The following is a 20,338-nucleotide window of genomic DNA, read 5'->3' on the forward strand; positions in this document are numbered from 1 at the left end:
TTAACAGCTGTTAAATTATATCACAACACCATGTAGTACCACAGACTTCAACATCAGTGGTTTCACACAGTTTAGGAAAAGCTTACTGAAGTTGAATGGATAATCTGAGCAATGGGTCTTCAGCATACAGATTCTTTCAAAAACCAAACTGTGATAAAGAAATCAAGTTTCAGATTCCAAACACAAAACAAGCTGGGTGTGGATCATCTTCTCCATTAGCTACCAAACACAAAACGTTACTGTAACTGGTCCGTGCCTAACGGATTCAAAGGCATCTTTAGGTAGTGGACTAGTCCTCAATATCTTATTTATGATTTTCAAAAGATAGATCTTGACATATTCTGGCAGATGCTTCAGCATCTCATTTAAACATTTAATATTGTATCTCCCCAAGGGGCAGAAGCCTCAGCTGAAAACAGATCGTCTCTAAATCCTTCAAACATTGCATAGAGCTAAGATATATGGCAATCTGACCTCATGAATTCTCTGAAATTAAGCAGAATAATTTTCTGTCTTAGAAACACTTGAAAAATGTTGACCTAGTTTCTCATGAACTTCAGAAGGATCAACTACCACAGTTTCATTCACTTTTAAAATGGGTAAATATTTCTAATAACAGCTCTCATTGTGGTCTTACGATGAATTCCACGATCCTCTCGGGTTAAAAAAAAATCTTCATTGTTTGGCAAAGCAATGTTTATATCAATCTATTGTTAACTTCTGTAGCATTTTCGAGCAACTTTACTGAGAACACTTCCTATTTTGGTCCTCCATAGAACTGCAGGTCTGTGAAAATTCCCTTTAGTTTTTGATATAGCACCATGAGCACTTTTCAAGGTTGCCTGATAAAATAAAAATATCATAAGCTTCAATATGTGAGTAGAAATATTCAAATTCTCTACCTAGGACAACAGCAACATTAAATTTGTTCCAATGAGCCTCCTCCACCCTCTATTTAGGATGAAATTCAACAAAGGAATTTTTTACTTGTAAGTCAACTGGTAAGTTGTTACTGCCATTCAAACAGTCACTGACTGAACATAAATCTAAATGAATACTAGAAGAACATAAACTTAGTCTGTACCCGATAAATGATTAGCATTAGTATTATGACAGGTCACTGATCCATCATTATACAGACACTGCATTGTTCTTCATAATATCTTCTTATTGGTTTTCCTTCTGAATCCAGTACATCACCATCCCAACGAGGATAGAGCACTGAAATCAAGTAGTAGGAATATTTAGGGAAGCTGAATTATTGTATTCTGATTTTCATTTTTATCTGTCCCATGTCTGATAAAGGTACAGGAAGCAAACTGTTAACTGTAATCTAATATTACAGTACTAACTATAACTTGTAAAAAAGTATTCAGGCTTACGGTAAAATGCTGAGTAACTGCAGCACTGGTATTGGCACAATTGCCAGTACAAAAAAAAAAAAATAAAGTTAAATTTTGCATAATTCAATCCAAGATTAACAGTAAATTGCCTAGCATGGTATCCAGCAGGTACACCATCTCTGGACTATGATAACTAAGAATATCCTTTGGTTGTTCTGCTCTATCTATCACGCCCTTGCGCTTTCCACCAAAAGTATGTGATTTTAATTTAAAAATTACCTACTAGCTCTGGAGGAAGAAGTATGTTGGGGACAAAAATTTTGGTCTGCCCTCTTAGGCAACTGGATTCCTAGTAACAAAAGGACATTCTACAAGCATGGCAAAGGATTTTGCCGTTTTAATGGTTATAGTACCTTTGAGCAAGGCAGGTCTTATCTGCTTATCAATGTGAAATACTAAACCTTCCTTACTTTTTTGGTTTCCTTTGTAGAGTTGAAACAGATTTGAGCAGTTGGAACGGACTTTAGCAGGAGATAATTCAGCTGAACTATATTCCATTGGGATATGATACTCCTCCTTCCCTACCTCAGCCAGGTTGGGTATGTGAAGCTGTCTTGTTTTGGGAGGATTCAGCTTGCAGCAGGAGAGCCAGGCTTAAGGAAAACTCCGATGAGGCAAAAGAACCAGGCTTCGAGACAAATTCCTTTGGACAGCTTGAGCAAAACTGAGTTTTTCAGGTTTCTCATAACAGAGACAGATGGTGGTTGATTCAGGGCTTTTACAACCCCTTTGGCTTTCATTTAGCACTACCTATACTCAAATGCTCTGTGTCTGCAATTTCCAGGACATCCGATACAAAATTATATCGGGGCAAGTTTCTGAATAGAGGGAATGCCACCTTTACAATGAAAACTAAACCTATCAAGAGGGTATTGGTCTTGTTCTTTTGAACAAACGGGGCATTTCCGTTTGCTCTCACCTTCAATTCAGTTTGACCATATTCACAGCACTTGAGGCACTTGTCTACTTTTGGATTTCTTGACTCTGATGGGCAGTTATCCATTTTTCATTTGATCAAGGAGATCTGGAAGAGAAGGCTATTAAGCTGGTAATGTTGCTCAAGCCTAGCTTCTTAATGAAGAAACATGAGGACAGCATCAATTTAAAATTCAATCCTTTGAGGAATCATAAAGGTCTTTTCTGAATAATACCCAATTTTTTTTGGTGTTGATGGATTTATGAGGAGTAACTGCTATAATACTTCCATCTGGAGAAAGTTTGAATTTAGCCAGTAAAGCTACCTGTGTATTACTACCTACCTTAACTGGAATGTTCTTATTGTTTAATGTTCTGGAGACATTCAGAGGCTCTTATGAAATGAAGTCTATCCTTTTTGTATGAAGCAATGTGCCACATGAAAGTTGGAGCATTTCTTGTGGTAACTAAATCGGTCATATCCATTCTTTTGAAATAAAATCATATTCCTCGTCCAAGATATTACAGATATCGCAGACCTCAACTTTGGACTCAAAAGCTGCATTTTTTTTTATTCTATAAAGACTTCAATTGCAGCAGCACTATTTGAGAAAGTAAAATAAGCTTTAAACTACTTCTTATAAGATGTAACTTTAAACATTATCCTTTGCACTGAGTCATATACTTTCATACTTAAAAAAAAAGCTTCATAGTCCAGTGACTTCGCAATACATGTGCAGCACGATACAAGCATATTTTCATTGCACTACCAGTACTTTTATCATCCTCGCAACCAAGCCATTTGGACTTGAAGTCACTCAGAGTCCATAATCACTGTTTGGGTTCAGACTACGTGGTCAGGAGTCACCTGAAGAATGTACAAGAGTCATCAACAGTGATGTGGCAAAGTGGATCCCGGGGAGGAAGACTGCTTTTTGCATGGATTCATACAGATATTAATTTTTAAAAATGATGATAACTGCTTGAGAATATTATGAAGGTACCATTAGTTATTCTGTACATTCACATTCTCTACTCTACCACGTAATAGCATCGAAACTGAGACAGAGCATAGATGTTGATGGGATCTTTAGCAAACCAAGACCTATTGTGTCTGAAGTTCACAGGGTAGTGTTCTTGATCCATTCCTATTTTTAGTGCATACAAGTGATAATGAGAGTGTCAGCAAATGCCGTAGAGAAGTTAGGTGTTGTACATAAGGCCTCATATATTTATAACAATGATAAAATTAATGTAACCTGTTAAGGTCATTTGTCCTTCCTTTACTAGAATACTGTTCTCGGCTGTGGTTGCCTGCTTCTGCCAGAGATTAATCTTTTTTCGTGGTGGTAAACTTCTGTTCCCTAACATTAGCAATTAATACTTGGATTATCGACGGAGGGTCTCGTTTCTCAATTTTTCGTAAGTTGTATTTGAGCAAAGATCTTTCACATTCACAACTGATCCCTGATCCTCTTTAGCTGCCGAGAGCAACCAAATAAGCTGAACAGCAGGACCGATATGCAGTAAATGTACTTCGCTGTCAAACCTCAGTCCCAGAGGTCCTTTATTCCTCACGAGGATGTTAGGCAACTGAAACTTCAAAAGTTCAAGCAAAGCTGTAATGCATTACTACCCAAAAACAACTCTCCTTGTATTTTAATTATATTTTTAACTTTTTATTTGATAAATAATTTTTCTTTTCTACAAGCTGACCTCTTTCTGTATATTTCCTATTAACTTTTGTCCCTTCTTTCAAATGACCACCATATTCTTTAGAAGCTTGAATGTCAAGTCAATGGCCACTGTAGGCTTGTTCCATATGAATAGGGTTCATCTTCTGAACAATAATAATAATAATAATAATAATAATAATAATATTAAAATAAGCTAGACCGTTCTCTTAGAACTGAGACCATGTGGACATGGAATCATCCTCCGTTTGATTCTGATGAGCCAACCCTTGAGGACAGTTCTGCCAAAAGGTTCAAAGCAGCTTCAATGTTGCTAACATTATTCACAACTCTTGAAATCAGCTTTGGATGCAAACCCCCTCCCAACCCTGTTTTCTTCTCCCATTTGTCAAAACAGTAAATTTTTACGAATTTGGAAATCCCAACACCTAATACCAGCACTTAGAGGTAGTAATAATAGATGTTTGAGAGCAATATAGAAGAAGGCTAATAAAATATATGAGACAGAAGTGCGAATGAGGGAGAAAGAGAAAAAGTAAAGAGATATTTAGATTCACACCGGGGGAATCTCTTTCCCCCCAGGTTGCCCATCATACGGTTTCAATATAGAACATACTATGGTGAAGCCATGTGACTTCGACAAGGCAATCTCTCTTTTTGAGATGGGGTGTCGGAAAGGCATGAACAGGGTTATGGAAGGGAAGGTTGAGAGAGGAGTGGGAGGGTACTGTAGAGGCAGGAATGGATGCAGATGGAGAAAAGAACACGGTAATAAAGCTACAAACAATGGTATTTTGCTATCGAGAAATAAAGGTAGAAGTTCGTCTCATCCCCACCCCCCCCAAAAAAAAAAATCTGTCATGGTGATGCCTAACGAATAAGATTTTTACCTTTGGATAATTCTGTGACACCAAAAGTACTTTAGAACAGCTTATCGAAATAATTTGCATTACGTATCTCTTACCATTTACTACTGAATTTACACTTTTCCTTTTTATGACCGTTCAAGATTTTAAAAATTCACAAGGAAAACATTAGTGCACCGAACCCTTAACAACCCAAAGAACAACTCAGTTTCGAGAGCGAGGTATCAATATCCCCAATCAATCATCTACTGATTATGAATGTTTTTCAAATAACGGAGGGTAATTCAGCTGGGTCATTATTTCTTGACCAAGATAAATTACAGTTGCTCCGTTAATTCAGCTGCTTAATCATGCACCGAAAGAGAGGAAAGTCTGTTTCACTGAAAGGGCGTTATAAAACAAGACGCTATAAAGAGATTATCTCACTTTTAAACGCCTTCTGAAAAACAAAATTCTCCGATAAAATGATGGAAACGTTTTCTTGATATTTTACACTGAAAATTTTAGATTCACTAGGAGAGAGAGAGAGAGAGAGAGAGAGAGAGAGAGAGAGAGAGAGAGAGAGAGAGAGAGAGAGAGAGAGAGAACTGCTAGAAGGCTGCAGCCTTCACATGTTTTATTCTTATTCGATCTTCTATTGATTTCCATACAGTAGGGCCCTCACCAGGAAACAATAAGTCGAGTGCTTTTTAACATTGTCGGAAAAGAATCCTCTCTCTTAGCCGTAGACGGACACACTATAAGGCAGCCAGCAAGAAGATTAAGTTTTGTTAAGACTATCCTACCTTTTGAAACTACGGTTTCTTATCCGAAATATGAGAGAGAGAGAGAGAGAGAGAGAGAGAGAGAGAGAGAGAGAGAGAGAGAGAGATCGTTGTGCAAAACTCTTTCGTTGCCTTCGAACTCATTTATATACATATTTGATCCGAGGGCTTTACAAAATAAACAAGAGTGATGGAGATGATAATGATGATCTGTATTAAGAATATCAAGTTCCTGGATTCTCGAGATAATGTTCAGCAACCTGCACAGGTGACGTGCCAGTTTTTGGAAAAACACAATAGACGATTTACTCGATCACTGTAACTTGAAATCGGAAAACTTTAACACTTCCAGACATAAGAAACTGAAAATTACCATCTCATATTTTTGGTAGTACCAAACTAGGGTCAAATGAATGTATGTATATGTGTGTGTATGTATATATATATATATATATATATATATATATATATATATATATATATATATATATATACGATACACATGTGAGTTATGAATGTGACTGTGTATGTATGTATATACACTCAGTCAATTACAACTGACTGCCACTGCAGTGGTAACTAAGCGGCACTACCTAGTTCCTCTGTCATGGGAAAAATCATTAGCTGGGATTCTACAGAACCGTGTCCCCATGAGCGGATAAGCCTTATTTTCGAGCCCCATGCAAACACATACTTAAAATCCCTCCAATTGTTGGCGAATATTAACATGGTGGCATTATTGGTACAAACTATACAATTTCACATTAGCAAATGCCGACGGCTTGTAATACAAATAAAATGGGTTCTAAGGCAAAGAAATGCCTAGTAATACTAGGGATTTCTTTGCCTTGGAACGCATTTTAATGATTTTTTTGGCGTAGGGAAATTCCCCCAAACTGGCAGAGGATTCTCCTCTCCTAAAGCCAGTTGGAAATGAAAATAACCTCCATAATAAATGACCAAAGTAATACGTTAAGGACCCCTGTACCCACCATTGTTACAGAAAAACTAAACTAAAATAAAATAAACGTGCATTGCCGTGGTTCAGAATAGAGAAGATGTAAAAGTTAATTTGTTGAGGGAGTGAAGGCTGTATGTAACAACATCAAGATTATGGTGAAAGGACAGGGGTATGCAGGAATGGACTAGAAGTTTGAAAGTGTGGTTCCGTGAGAGTATGATTCTATACCTAGCTGGGGTCAGAGCATATGAAAGGATGGCTGCGCTAAATTATTCACATACAAAGGCATTATTACTATTATTATTCCAGATACATCCCAAGCTGGAAAAGAAGGGTACAATGACCAAAGGCTCCAAAACATAAAAACATCCCATTGCAGAAAAAGAAAGAAAAGTAGCAAAGAAAGAACTAAATAAAGAAAAATAAATTACAAAAACAAATGAGTTAAACAATTAAAACTATGAAACAAGTCACAGAGCTAGCTCAATAAAAATGCAGTCAACTTCTCAAGTTCCAAAAATTCAACAACTTGAATAAGAAGATTACTCCATGAACTGGTCACAACTGTAATAAACAAGCCATCTAGAAAATCGAGGTACTCGGCCTCACAAAAGAGAGGCAAGACTTGGAATTAATAGCAAGTCTAGTAATAAGAGATGAACCATAGTTTTCAAAGTTTTGAATGTCAAAGGTTATCAGAGTTCTGAGAAATTTTACAACGCAGGAACAATGGACTAACTGAACGTTGAAAGACTGTCATAAATCAATACCGAGATCTGGAATACGAAATTTAATATAAGTAACGTTTTTATTCAATAATTTAAAATGGGAGTCAGCTACTGAAGGCCAAACCAATGAGAAACACAAACACAGCAGAATATAAAAATTAAAAAATATTGTCGAGATAGAGCCGTCCCCCACTACCTTGACAGATTTTCTCAGTTTGCCTGGATAAAATTAGAGTGAAGAAGGGCTTGAGGAAATATGATTGAAGAGATCCTGATTCTTGGAAACAATTTGTTACCGAACAAATTTAGAAAAAAAGTTGAGAAAGAGTTTGTTATAATATAAATCTGCACAGAGTTAATGGAAATGCAACTTGATGTGTATTATGATGGAAAGAGGAGTGATTTATGTACAAATGACTCTTTAGTTGTAGGAAGAAAATTAAAATAGAAAGGGTGAAAAAGTGATTATAAATATAATGAAGACAAGTTAGCTGGTAAAGAACAAAGTACGATTAGCATAAAAGAAGAAAATTATTGAAAAATATAACATACAAAGTAGAATACAAAATTTTATGATCGGGTCACAGAGACAGTATATACATTTACATGTGAAAGGAAGATGGAATAAAACCAGTGAGTGATCCGATAAGGAAATGAAAGATTTGTGAATAGAGAAACTATATAGGGTACAATGGCTTAGCATAAGAGAATGTATGTATAGGTATATAAAGTAGTTAAGAGAAGAGTGAAAGAGAAAAAAGCAAGTAATACAAATCGAGTAAGAGCAAGCAAGTACTTCATAGAGAAACAGGTGTTGTTCAACTTTAAATTAATGCAGAGAAAAGTTGATGCGCAGACAGATCTAAGAATAAAATATGTTGATGGAGATATGCTGTCTGAAATTAATTCAGTCCCAGGTCGATGGAGTACTTACAGATTTATTGAACACAGAGAATGCGAAAGGCACAGATGAGTGATTATTGGAAGTTTAAAACTGGTGGGAGTGTCTGTTGCACTAGAAAGTGTGACCGAGTACATGATGTTAGCAGAAATTACACTCTCAACTGGGGATAGTGAAGAGAAACTATAGAAAGTACTGAATTTAAAGTTTGGAGGAGACAGCTGAAAGTGGCATCGAGTAAGTTGATAAGAGTAAATAGAAGCAAAGTCGATCTGTAAAGGTAAATGGCGGTGGATGGTAGAAGAATGGAAAAGCTTGATTTGCATAGTTCTTTAAGAGCAGCAGTAATGAAGGCAGGATGACAGACGCCAGGAATCACAGGATGTGAAAGAAAGGAAGGCAGCAGGGTGTTTGTGATGGAATGTAATCTGGAACACCTGGGCCTATTTTCTTTATGGCTGTAAAGCGTGAATGCTGAATGAAAATTCAGTAAAAAGCAAAAGAAGCTGCTGAGATGAATTATTTGTGTAAAATATATGGATTAAGAAGAATTACAAGGATATAAATTGTGGGATGTTTCTGTGGTAAAAAGAATAATGAGGGTGAAAGTATAATTCACAAGTGGATCATCTCAATATGTGGAAAACAACAGAGGACAAAAGGTTCATCAAGAAATGTTACGAGGAAGGCGGCAGGGAACACTAGAGCAGGAGTACTGTTAATAATGGGCCTTAAAATCCGTGAAGAGTGACAGTGCGTATATGAATAAATGTGAAAGGCCCAGTGAGTTACTGGTTCCACGCACTGATAAAAGTTAAGTATACCTTAGTTTTACCAGACCACTGAGCTGATTAACAGCTCTCCTAGGGCTGGCCCGAAGGATTAGACTTATTTTACGTGGCTAAGAACCAATTGGTTACTTAGTAACAGGACCTACAGCTTATTGTGGAATCCGAACCACATTATAGCGAGAAAACGAATTCTATCACCAGAATTACATTCCTCTAACTCTTCATCAGCCGGCCGCGGGAATTGAACTCCAGCCCATCGAATGACAGTCTGAAGCTCAACCGGTTCGGGATGAGCCTTCTGTGAAGTCCTGTATAATGGAAATTTTCTGCAAAGGTACTTCAACCACAACTCAATAGTTAGTTTCAATGTTGAGGCCCATCCTTGTCTGTGGAACAACTCTTTATCGTTATTTTATGTATGTATGGATGTATGTGTATATATATGTATATATATACATTTATATATATGTGTTATAAATATAAATATATATATATACATATATATATATATATATATATATATATATATATTATAATATATATATATATATATATATATATATATATATATATATATATATATATATATATATATATATATATATATATATATATATATAGTATATTAATATCAGCTACTTAAGTTTTTATCTCGTGGCTCCTTTAACGTAAACATTTGTTTATTGATTAATGTTAAATTTTTCATTAGTTCATTTGAGCCTCGAATTCTTGGCTAGAGTTTTGTTATGTTTGCTTCCCCATTCGAGGGTTGTTATTTGTTAAATGGTACCCCGCCCATGAAAAATTCTCATTTTCATGTACGAGTGCTACGTAGGTTTGGTCTTCCGCTTACTGCCACGTTGGATTGTTTAAGGGGCGACTTACAAATTTTCGTCTGGAACAACGAGAGATTGCGTTCGGCTCTCCTGTAGAGAAGTTCTCGACTTTATTCACGTCTTGTGGTTCAGTGTGGCGGTCACTTTCTAGCACCATTGCTTTGCTATATGTGGACTGACCTCTAGCTTCAAGTGGGATCGTCTGCTGTTGTTGCATCATTGTCACTGGATGCTCACACATCACCCCCTTTTGTCTACGGGTTTGCTCTCGTGCTCAATGGTGCGCCGAGACCATACTCATAGCCCACATCCTGAATTCCCGTCTATTGTTGCGGTAACGCCTCCAGTATCGTCCTGCAAAAATAAAAAGTTAACTCATTCCCTTATGGATGAACTCTAGTGTCCTGGGATGACCAATACGTCGAAGTGCCAGCGAAACGATCATTCATATGATGAACTACTTCAGTGAGGAGATTATTGCGTTGATTTTGTCCGGTGTGGGGGACATATCTAAAGGTATATTACTGTAAATATTGTGTTAACAGTTAGGTTAAGGATTTCCTTCTTTCTTTCATCTCCCACTTTTACTGACCTAGTGCCGAATTTTTTCTCCCTTCTCCTCAGCACTTTCCCTCCAACTATCGTTTACGTGACGGTTAACTGTGGGTTTGAATGAGAATTGTCACTGAATGTTTATTCCCTCGGCCAATAGTTCGGGGACTTGTGCAAATAATTTATTGTAATAAACTTAGGCTTTTACGTTAAAGGTTTCAATTACCCACTCATTTAAGTGCATTTTACTGTCTATACTGCTAGTAAATCTTACTCTTTAGCTTACAAGGTATCATAGTAAGGGGAATTTTTAGAAGGCCTAGAAAAAGCCAGGAAATACTCTTCAAAGTTAACGTAAAATAAAAAGCTTCATAGTAAATTATCTTATCAGGGCAACAGTTCCTAACTTTTATATATATATATATATATATATATATATATATATATATATATATATATATATATATATATATATATATATATATATTATATATAAAGCAATGTAACCTAACAAAAGCAATTTGATAGAACAGTCTACAAAATTACAGTGTGCGCCTGACATTTTTAATCTGCACTATCATTAATGAAATTGCAACTCGAAACAATTACTCAGACAGGAGAGGATTAGTGTTAGCTCTGATAAAACAATTTTGATAAATGCACAGAGACGCTAACCATCCGCACTGTAAAGCTCACGTCGCCGTATTTTGAGGCTTGATACGTCGATAGAAGCTGAACTTAATACGCAGATAGAAACTGAACATCCGCTTTAATTTTGCAGACTGTTCCATGCGAAAAAAAAAAAAAAATTGTACCCATACCGTAAATTGAGCACCCTGGGTACCCTGCTATCGCAACTTTGCGTGATTTTGTGTTTTATAATCCCAGAATGATGAATTATTGAGCAAAAGATCCCGTAAACAAAAGTACAATTGTCTATATTTTGATCCTTCGTCTGATGGAATATTTAATATTCGCGTTTAAGAAGTTTAATGAAGCCTAACACAGCGATGAGCCTAGCTTCTAAAATACTTTGCACTCATCTGAATGAATGCAGATATACTAATATTTACATGAAAAAGCTGCTTGCAAAAAGTTATGCAGTTATTCTAATAAACCTTAGAGGAAATGACCTGAATAAAACAAACCAACGCATAGAATCATAGAATAGCAAGAAACCTACAAAATCTCTTTTAAGGGATTTGTATAATTTTCTTAAATGTCTGTTATTGAATCTTGATAATTATTCTCAATGCGATTACCGATAAAAATACACGAGCAACAAGATTATCTGAGCTCAAATCCAAAGTACACAAAGACGACATAGGGATGGCAGGTAATCTCAGCCATGTTAGAAAAAGAAAACATTTAGAATTACAAAATCTTTCAAAGTCTTCTTTATTGTTTAGTAAATCTGTCTGTTGAACAATAAGGCTTTAATTCTCGCACACATATTGTTCGACAACACAGTTTTGAAACATAACCCAAATTTATCTTTTAAGAGGAAACCAATATCCCTTATTCATGTAAATACAGCCGTAAGATATACTTTACCAAGATTTTTATTGGATTCATATTTCCTTTCATAATCTGGAAATTCTACCAACAAAAGCCCGCGCGTTGTTTTCCAGTGCTTGATTTGAAATTTGTAACAGTTATAAATAACAGATGAAGGGGAAGGAGCTATTTTCACTCAACTTTTACATAAATTTCTTAATCAGAACAGGTCTAAACGGATAAGGTACGAGAAATGTGGGTCTAAATGATGTTCCTTATATCAAGGTTTACCTTTAAAATTTGAAATGTAAATTATTATTTAATATCCAATACCGCTCGTAAAATATGACGGACCTTTTCTGGTCGCCTGAAAATAAAGTTATGAAGAACTCTTCCCTCTCATGTGACCCCGATATTTACATGAATACTTTTTTCTTAACCTGTAACTCTTAAAATTTTTGAATAAACCCCATGAAGTGGAGAAAACTTACCGAAAGCTTTTAAAGATTTGTACCTCAAGAGTTACCCAAAGTACAATTCCGTCACTTTTTTTTTATACTAAACCTATGACGAAGATGATAATGCAATACTTCACCTGGATTATTGCAATGGTTGTTTCGGTAGGCAGACAAAAGCTTAGGTGATAAGGCACAAAAGACTGTAGATTACTTTTGGAATATGATTCAATAGTCAGTCAAAGCTGAGTTAGGATACAACTGACTGGAAGGGAGAAACGCATCTGTCAAGAGATCTGCGAAGGCCCAGGAAAGTGGAAGATCCCTAATTAAACGTTAGAAACATTTGCCAATAAGAAAGCGCATTACACAAAAAAGGTCTTTTTCTTTATTTTATAAATTGAAAACTCTAAGTACTTGAATTTTAATTCAATTTGTACCACTTCTACTGGTCGGGGTGCTTGCTTCCATTCACAAAGGCGTCGGGTAGATATTGATTGAGCCCCAGTACGCAGTACTACGCACCGGCGCTGATGCTGAAGTGACAACGAAGGAATTACGTCACAACCAAGTATACATCATCGACGACAAGTCACCAGGTAGACAGAAAAGTGACGAGGGAATGACTTGAGCAATAATTTTTTTTTTTTTTTTTATCACTTCTAGTTACACTCATGCTGTTCAGTGTTTGAGGGAACTCACAAGTGGAAAATATATCACAATTACTTGGTGTTGAAGAATATATTGATACTTCATGATGATAAAATGTATTTAGCTATGATATTTCATGATGATAAAATGAAGTCATATAAGTGAAAAACAGTGTATTTTTCTCTAGTGTAACTGCTACACAAGATGATCGTGTCGAAAGCAGCCAGTTAGCATTGTCGATGAGGACAGTGAGAAGTGACCCTTAATCCCAAGGTGTGCCTAATTCCATCCTTAAACCAGTGACCTTTGGTACGCTGGTTAAACTTTGCCCTCGATGTATTACCTCGCCCTTCGCCATTCTCTCCTCATCTTTGTTCTCCCTACCCCGCCTCCTACCTGCTAAATCTCATACCTTCAACCCCTTCACTTTCTCTTGAATTTGACAGCCGACCTCACATGAAGGATCACGTACTGCCCTCTACAACCATGGGAGAACCTCAAAAGGTATGTCAAAACGTCAAAACAATCGAACCCGTTCAATGAAATTTCGGACGAAAGTACGGATGACCAGGAAATCGGAAATGATTATAATTTTTGAAGACTATGAATCCAAGACACAGAGGAAGAAAAATGAGAAGGCAGAAGAAAAAAAATTGTGAGAAAATTAACGAGAATAGAAATGGAGAAGTAGTAACAAATGTCTGTATTAAAGGGAATAGTGAAAATGAAAATGATTCAATTAATAGTTCAAATAGCAATTCAATAGCATATGTCGACAAATTTAACATCACTAGATTCAACTCCACTTACTTACGAGGAATGAAAAAGATAAAGAAAAGTGGATATCTGGCGTATAACTGGAAATGAAAAAGTGGATATCTGAAGTGTATAATAAGGGACACTTTCAATTAAAGCTTTGCCAGTAAAAAAAAGGCCTAATAGTTTTAGTACGTAAAAGAAACTTAAAATGCTAACAACTACAGGACACAAGGAGTAGTGCTATATCAACCCTGAACGTGATAGAAAGTTATCATTCTAGATGTTAATCCAAGCTACATGACACTGGAACGAATACAAGAAGCATGTACTGGTATCAGTGGACTTGCATGGAATAAGTGGAGCAGAACAAATAGTGAAATAAGAGGGTGGTGGATGGGAGACATCCCTGACCGTCTGATAATTCCAATCTATCCCCATCCTCTTAGGATCAGAGAATATGTGCAAAGGCCTACTTTGTGTGGAAAGTGCTCTAGGTGGAATCATGGTAGGGATACGTGCAAGAGTCCTGCTAGATGCAGATTTCGTGCCCAAAACCATGAGTCAGCCACAAGCCAAGCTCTTATCAATGCTGGGAATGAGATTACACCATTATGTTGCAACTGTGGAGGCAGTCACAATGCCAACCCTAGCCAATGCACTAAGCACCCTAAAGTGACTCGAGCCTCTGAAGCTCATAGTGCAGCAACTAGCAGGGAAGAACAGGGAGGCATCTCAGGGCCTCCAGTAGGGCATGCCCACAGATTATATAGCCATTCCAGGATAGCACTTTGTCTCAAAAGATAGTGTCCAAGCCAACAGGACAGATGGCAAACAATAATGAGTAGAGGGCTAATAACATACTTCACAGAAAGAACCTAGCTGTAAAAAATGTCCAAACCCAAGACTAGTGCAAAACAACTGCCTTACCACAGGAATGCATGATGAGAGTGGGAGGCAGTTATTCCATGTGTGCAACACATACTCCCCTGCACAGGCCCTGGACATTGATAGTAATAACCTTCTAGCACAGTCTAATCCCTTGTTAATAGTAGGTGACCTTAATGCAGTACATCCAAAGTTAGGCTCAGCAACAGGGAGGAGAAATGTAAATGGCATACAACTGTACAAATATCTCATGAGCAGAGAAAACAATATAAGGATTCTAAATGATGCTGAAGCAACACATATTAAAGGAAACAGGCTTGACTACATTTGTATAGCTGGAGACTCAGATGCACAACACAACTGTGAGATAGTGGGTACTCTAACATCAGACCACTTTGGTATCTATGCTGAGATTGTACTGAACAAGACTTTCAAAAGAAAGATCACAGCACAAGAGAAAATCAATGTACCTAAAAAACTGGAAGCTACAAGTATGAATGTTTGGCATGATGGTTATGAGGCCAAGAGCAGTGACCAGTATAATAAGGATATTATAGAAAAGCTAGAAGAGGAAGTGCTAAAGCGGACACATCAGCAGAGGAGAGAACCACAAAAACTGCTAACAAGCTGGTTAATGCAGATGATGCAGTGAAGAGGATCAGCAAGCAGTATAGCAAGGCAAAGAAGTGGATGAATAAAACCCACCCCAGAAAATCTAACAATATATAGAAGACTAGAGAAACAAGTGTGCTTTGTTAAAAAGAACCCAAGAGAAAAGTTCTGGATTAAGTTTATGCTGGGCATCAATGAAAAATACCTCCTTGTGAGGTTGCAAGGAGAGGAGGATAGCCCATGGAGGAAAAAAAACAGAGAACCACTCATCCCAATACAAAAGAAAGAGCAAATGAACTTATGACAAAGTGGGCATCTGATGCTAGCAGTGATGAGTTACCGATCAAGGTTAGAGTGGCAGTTTGAGAAGAGGATAAGGAAGAAACAAAAGAAGTTAAGAGAACCACTCAAGAAGATGGGAAAGTGTGATAACAAACCCTTCACAGAACAAGAACTGTAGGAATCTCTAAAGAGCGGGACGTCTACTGCACCAGGGTTAGATGGGATTACATATAATACTATCAGGTTCCTCACAACAGTGAAATGGAAATCCAGTTCTGAAGTTTACAACATGATATAGTCAGGCAGCCCATACCCAAAACATGGAAGAAGTCACTTAATTTCTTTATTAAGAAAAAGCCTCAAAGAATTTATATGGCTGCATACCTGGGAGAGACACATCACTGTATTCATAGAGCATGTGCAGTCTTAGGGTTAAAATACATAGTGTTCATAGATTTAGGGAGGCTTTTGATAGGGCTAGCCATATAATTATTTTGACTGAGTTGGCAGAAATGATAGAAGGAAGACTCCTACAGCTCATAATGGATTACCTAACAGATAGAGTAAGTTGAGTCTATTTCGGAGGTGTTCAATCAAGATGGGAAAAAATGGAATTGGGTACTCCTCAAGGAGGGGTTTTATCACCTACTCTTTTTAATATTCTAATGAATGTACTAGGAAAAATTAATATACCAGGAATCATAATAACCTTATATGCAGATGACATAGTAGTACAAGCAAGCAGAGATAAGAGAATAAAAAAGGCAATTAAGGCATTCACATCGTTATGTATTAGCATAGGATTAGTCATATCACCTGAGAAGACTAAGATGATAGCAAGAGGTACACGCAACCCCTTGATACTGCACATACAAGGGCAAAGAATAGAGAAGGTAGAAGTAGCATGTGGCTCTGTGGGTGCAAGTGTACCTATGGTACAACAACTTTATACATCCATGATAAGATCAATAACTGACTACAGTAGTAGCATATTTCTGCCTTTGAGGAAGAGCTATATTGGTATTCTAGAAATCATCCAGAACTAGGCAGCAAGAAGCATAATGGGGGCACCTAAAAATGACAGGCAAGAAATACTGCGGAATGAGGCAGGGCTGCATCCAATACATCACAGAATAACAAGAACAGCAATCATCCAGTTGTATAGGTCCATCATGACTGATAAGAATGGATTAACAAGAGAGACTAATTCACAGCTATCCTAAAAGATTAAAGAATGGTTGGGTTACTGCAGCAAGACAATTAATAGAGGATTCTAGCATGAAAGAATACCTAGACACAGTCAGGATAGAAGTAAAAGGCATTCTTCCATGGAGCATACCAGAGATTGAGATATCACCATCAGCATTAAAAAGGAAAAAGGAAGAGATGAACCCTGCATTGATGAAAAATGACTATTTTCAGAGGCTGGACAGTATTCAGGTCACTTATGGGAGATGGTACAGCAGGTAGCAGGGTAACTGTGTATCAGAATGGAGAGAGGTATACTCTCTATCACTACGGTCATCAGAAGGATGCTCCATATTACAGTCAGAACTGCTAGGTATTACAACTGCACTGAGTATCATAAAAAGGAATAAGGACAATGCCATAATAGCAACAGATAGCCTGAATGCCCTGCAATCACTAACACCAAGGAAGGCCAAATCAAATATCATAGTGAGGAGAGCTATAGCCCTGCTATCACACAGTTCAGACGAGGAGGCAGAATGTTCATATTCATATGGGTGCCTTCACATATTGGAATCATAGCAATGAGAGCGCTGACGAGCTTGCTAAAGAAGGTGCCAGAAGGAGAGAGGTAAATGGCACCATCCTGGAGTATGCTGGAAGGCCCTCAGGTTGAATGGAAATAATGCAAAGATACAATGAGAGTATAGAGAGACTCAAAGAAACTCACTCATCAATACGGAAATACCTTGAAATTACTGAAGGAAAGCCACCCGACTACAAGCTTTGTGGACTGGAAAGCAAAAGAGAACAAACAACGTACAGCAGACTAAGGATCGATACCTTTGGGAGGTACTGCCAGCTGTCAGTCCATCAGAAACATGTTGCAAACTGTGTGGCGAGTTAAGGAAACACACTCTAAGTCACTATCTCGTGGAGTGTGAAGAGCTTACTCATTACAGGCCACAGGAATCAGGCTGAGCGAAGTTGACCTCCTCCAGCATTTTCTACAACCTAGTGTGCTGAAAAAGGTTTTGACTTCTCATCCAAAATTTGCTTGCTCCAGATAGTCAATAGACATGTATATACTGTATCATATTGTGCATAAACTGAATTGTAGCACGTCTTATTTTGCAGCTACCTGTTAGTATCACTAAAACTATTGTTTCAAAACTGTTGTTTTTATAACTTTTATATAAAATTCTGTGTTGACCTCATCTAAATGTAATTCATTCAGTTAAGTAACTGTTTGCATATATTGCATAAACCAAATTGTAGTACATCTTATTCTGCAGCTACCAGTTAGCATCATTAAAATTATGTTTCTAGTTTTTTTCTTTATAACATTTATATAAAATGAGTGTTGACCTCATCTAAATATAATTCATTCAGTTAAGTAATTATTTGCATATTGAGCATGAACTAATTTGTTGTACATCCTGTTCTGCAGCTACCTGTTAGCATAATTAAAACTGCTGTATTTCTAAATTTTTTTTGTAACATTTATACAAAATTTGATGTGTTGACCTCATCTAAGTGTAATTCATTCTGCTAAGTAATTATTTGAAGTGTTAATGTGATATAAAGTAATAAATTGCACACTAATTACTGTAAATTATACAGAACCCAGATAAAATGTATATCTTTTAAAGCAGTAATTCAAATTATTTTCTTAATGTCCAGTATACATAACAGTTGCATACTTTGTAATGTTTAAGACAAATTCTGCAGTGCAATCCTTTAATGAGTAATTCCCTATATGTTATAATTCCCCTATATAGTTATCTGTAAGCATTTATATTTTGTAATACTACCTGAGTACCATATCAGCCCTGATGAATGACATTTATCTAGTAATCAATAGGGTGGAAAACGCATGTATAACACCAAAGCCAATTCCATTCATTTGAGAGGGCTTTCCCCTATACGCATACCGCGTCCGGGTTGCCTGTTGCGCTGTACTTTGTATTATTTGCACAATATATTGTTTATATATATCTTTCTTATCATACTTTCACTTTTTTCTTAAAAGGAAAAAAATCTAACTCAATTCGTGCAGGATGTCACTGCGGTCACGAAACGAGAGACTCTAAATTCATATTTGACACGAAAGCCACGGAATGGCTAACTCATGCTCTTTTAAAATTAAAGCCAAAGGTCCGATGAAAACAAGAAAAGGAAGGAAAACCACAAAAACGGAGTTTAACCACAAAGGTAGCAATAGACCAGTCTCTTAAAATAAAAATGATTCTAAACCTGGTAAAGCTATGCAGCGAGAAAATGCCAAATTCGGCAGCAGAAGGAATGAAAAGTTACTGAAACGTGAGAGGAGGAGGAGATCTCTCACTGAGTTCAACAAACAATAAAACAGTTGCCTATAGAAGGGGAGGAGAGAGAGAGAGAGAGAGAGAGAGAGAGAGAGAGAGAGAGAGAGAGAGAGAGAGAGAGAGAGAGCACCTACAGGAGTAAAGGAGGAGGATCGAAATACAATGGAAGAGTAGAATCAACGACACAATTGTGGACCTATACTTTCACACATACGCATACGTACATTACAATATATATATATATATATATATATATATATATATATATATATATATATATATATATATATATATATATATATATTATATATATATATATATGCCTATATATATATATATATATATATATATATATATATATATATATAAATTTTGAACTGGGGTTGCAAATTCCACTCCTTCTGCTGCTCTGGGTTTGCAAACTAGATAATGCATGAACGTTACTGCTTTATTTTTCAGCATCCATGCAATTATTTTCTCTAAATTATTGTAAATCCATTTTCAGGAAGAAGCTAGACTTTTCCTCTGTTACATGTGCAATCCGTGTTGTTGGGAGAAAGCTGAGCTTTTCCAAGTTACACATATAATCCGTTTTGGAAGAAGCTAGACTTTTTCAAGTTACAAACGTTTAATTTTCATATAATTTAAAGCAGATACCGTAATCAGTATTTTCATACCAAAACCACATACATGCAGTCACGTATTGAGTTATTTTCTGACAAAGTTGATGTTAACTTTATCCTTCACTTGTTTTCTTTATTTGCTGATAAAACCTCTGAAGATGCTACGCGCTCACAGCGTTGTAGGAATAAATGTTAAATTGAAGATAAAAGGGAACACCAATAAGCAAACAAACTTGGAACACGTCGCTTGTAAAGTATACAATAAAGAAGTTATGAATTTTATTTTATTCAAAGTTGAAGAATTTTATAAAACTTGTTTTATTCATTCTTTCATCGAAGAAATTTCATGGGAAATCCAGAGGCCACCAAACTGGCAACGACGCAAACAGAAATGATTTACCAACTCCATTACTCCAAATGAGATTCAAGTTTTCAGGACATGAGTAATGATGAAAGAATGATAAATGCTCTTTCTTTCTCCCTAATATTGTACAGTGCCGACAATGCATTACAATCACTCAGGACTATGGAAACATTTTAAGATTTTCTCGCTTCCTGTAAGAGTTAACGAAACACAACGTACGTGGTGAGCTTAATTGTTAACACCATTAACACTGATATTTAAAAAAAAAATCACGTGGCGAAAAT

The 20,338-nt window shown here is 36.6% G+C and overlaps 1 protein-coding gene across 1 annotated transcript in view; it reads right to left on the minus strand.

The window, feature by feature from the left end:
* Positions 1-10,079, minus strand: part of LOC136835825 (uncharacterized) — a 174,965-nt gene extending 164,886 nt beyond the window's left edge. The window contains exon 1 of the mRNA XM_067099678.1: positions 9,909-10,079. Coding sequence (XP_066955779.1) covers positions 9,909-10,079 — 171 coding nt within the window. The remainder of the gene's footprint in view (positions 1-9,908) is intronic.
* Positions 10,080-20,338: the final 10,259 nt, after the last annotated feature.

This window comes from Macrobrachium rosenbergii, chromosome 55, assembly GCF_040412425.1.
Source record: "Macrobrachium rosenbergii isolate ZJJX-2024 chromosome 55, ASM4041242v1, whole genome shotgun sequence".
In the NCBI taxonomy this organism is placed as follows: Eukaryota; Metazoa; Arthropoda; class Malacostraca; order Decapoda; family Palaemonidae; genus Macrobrachium; species Macrobrachium rosenbergii.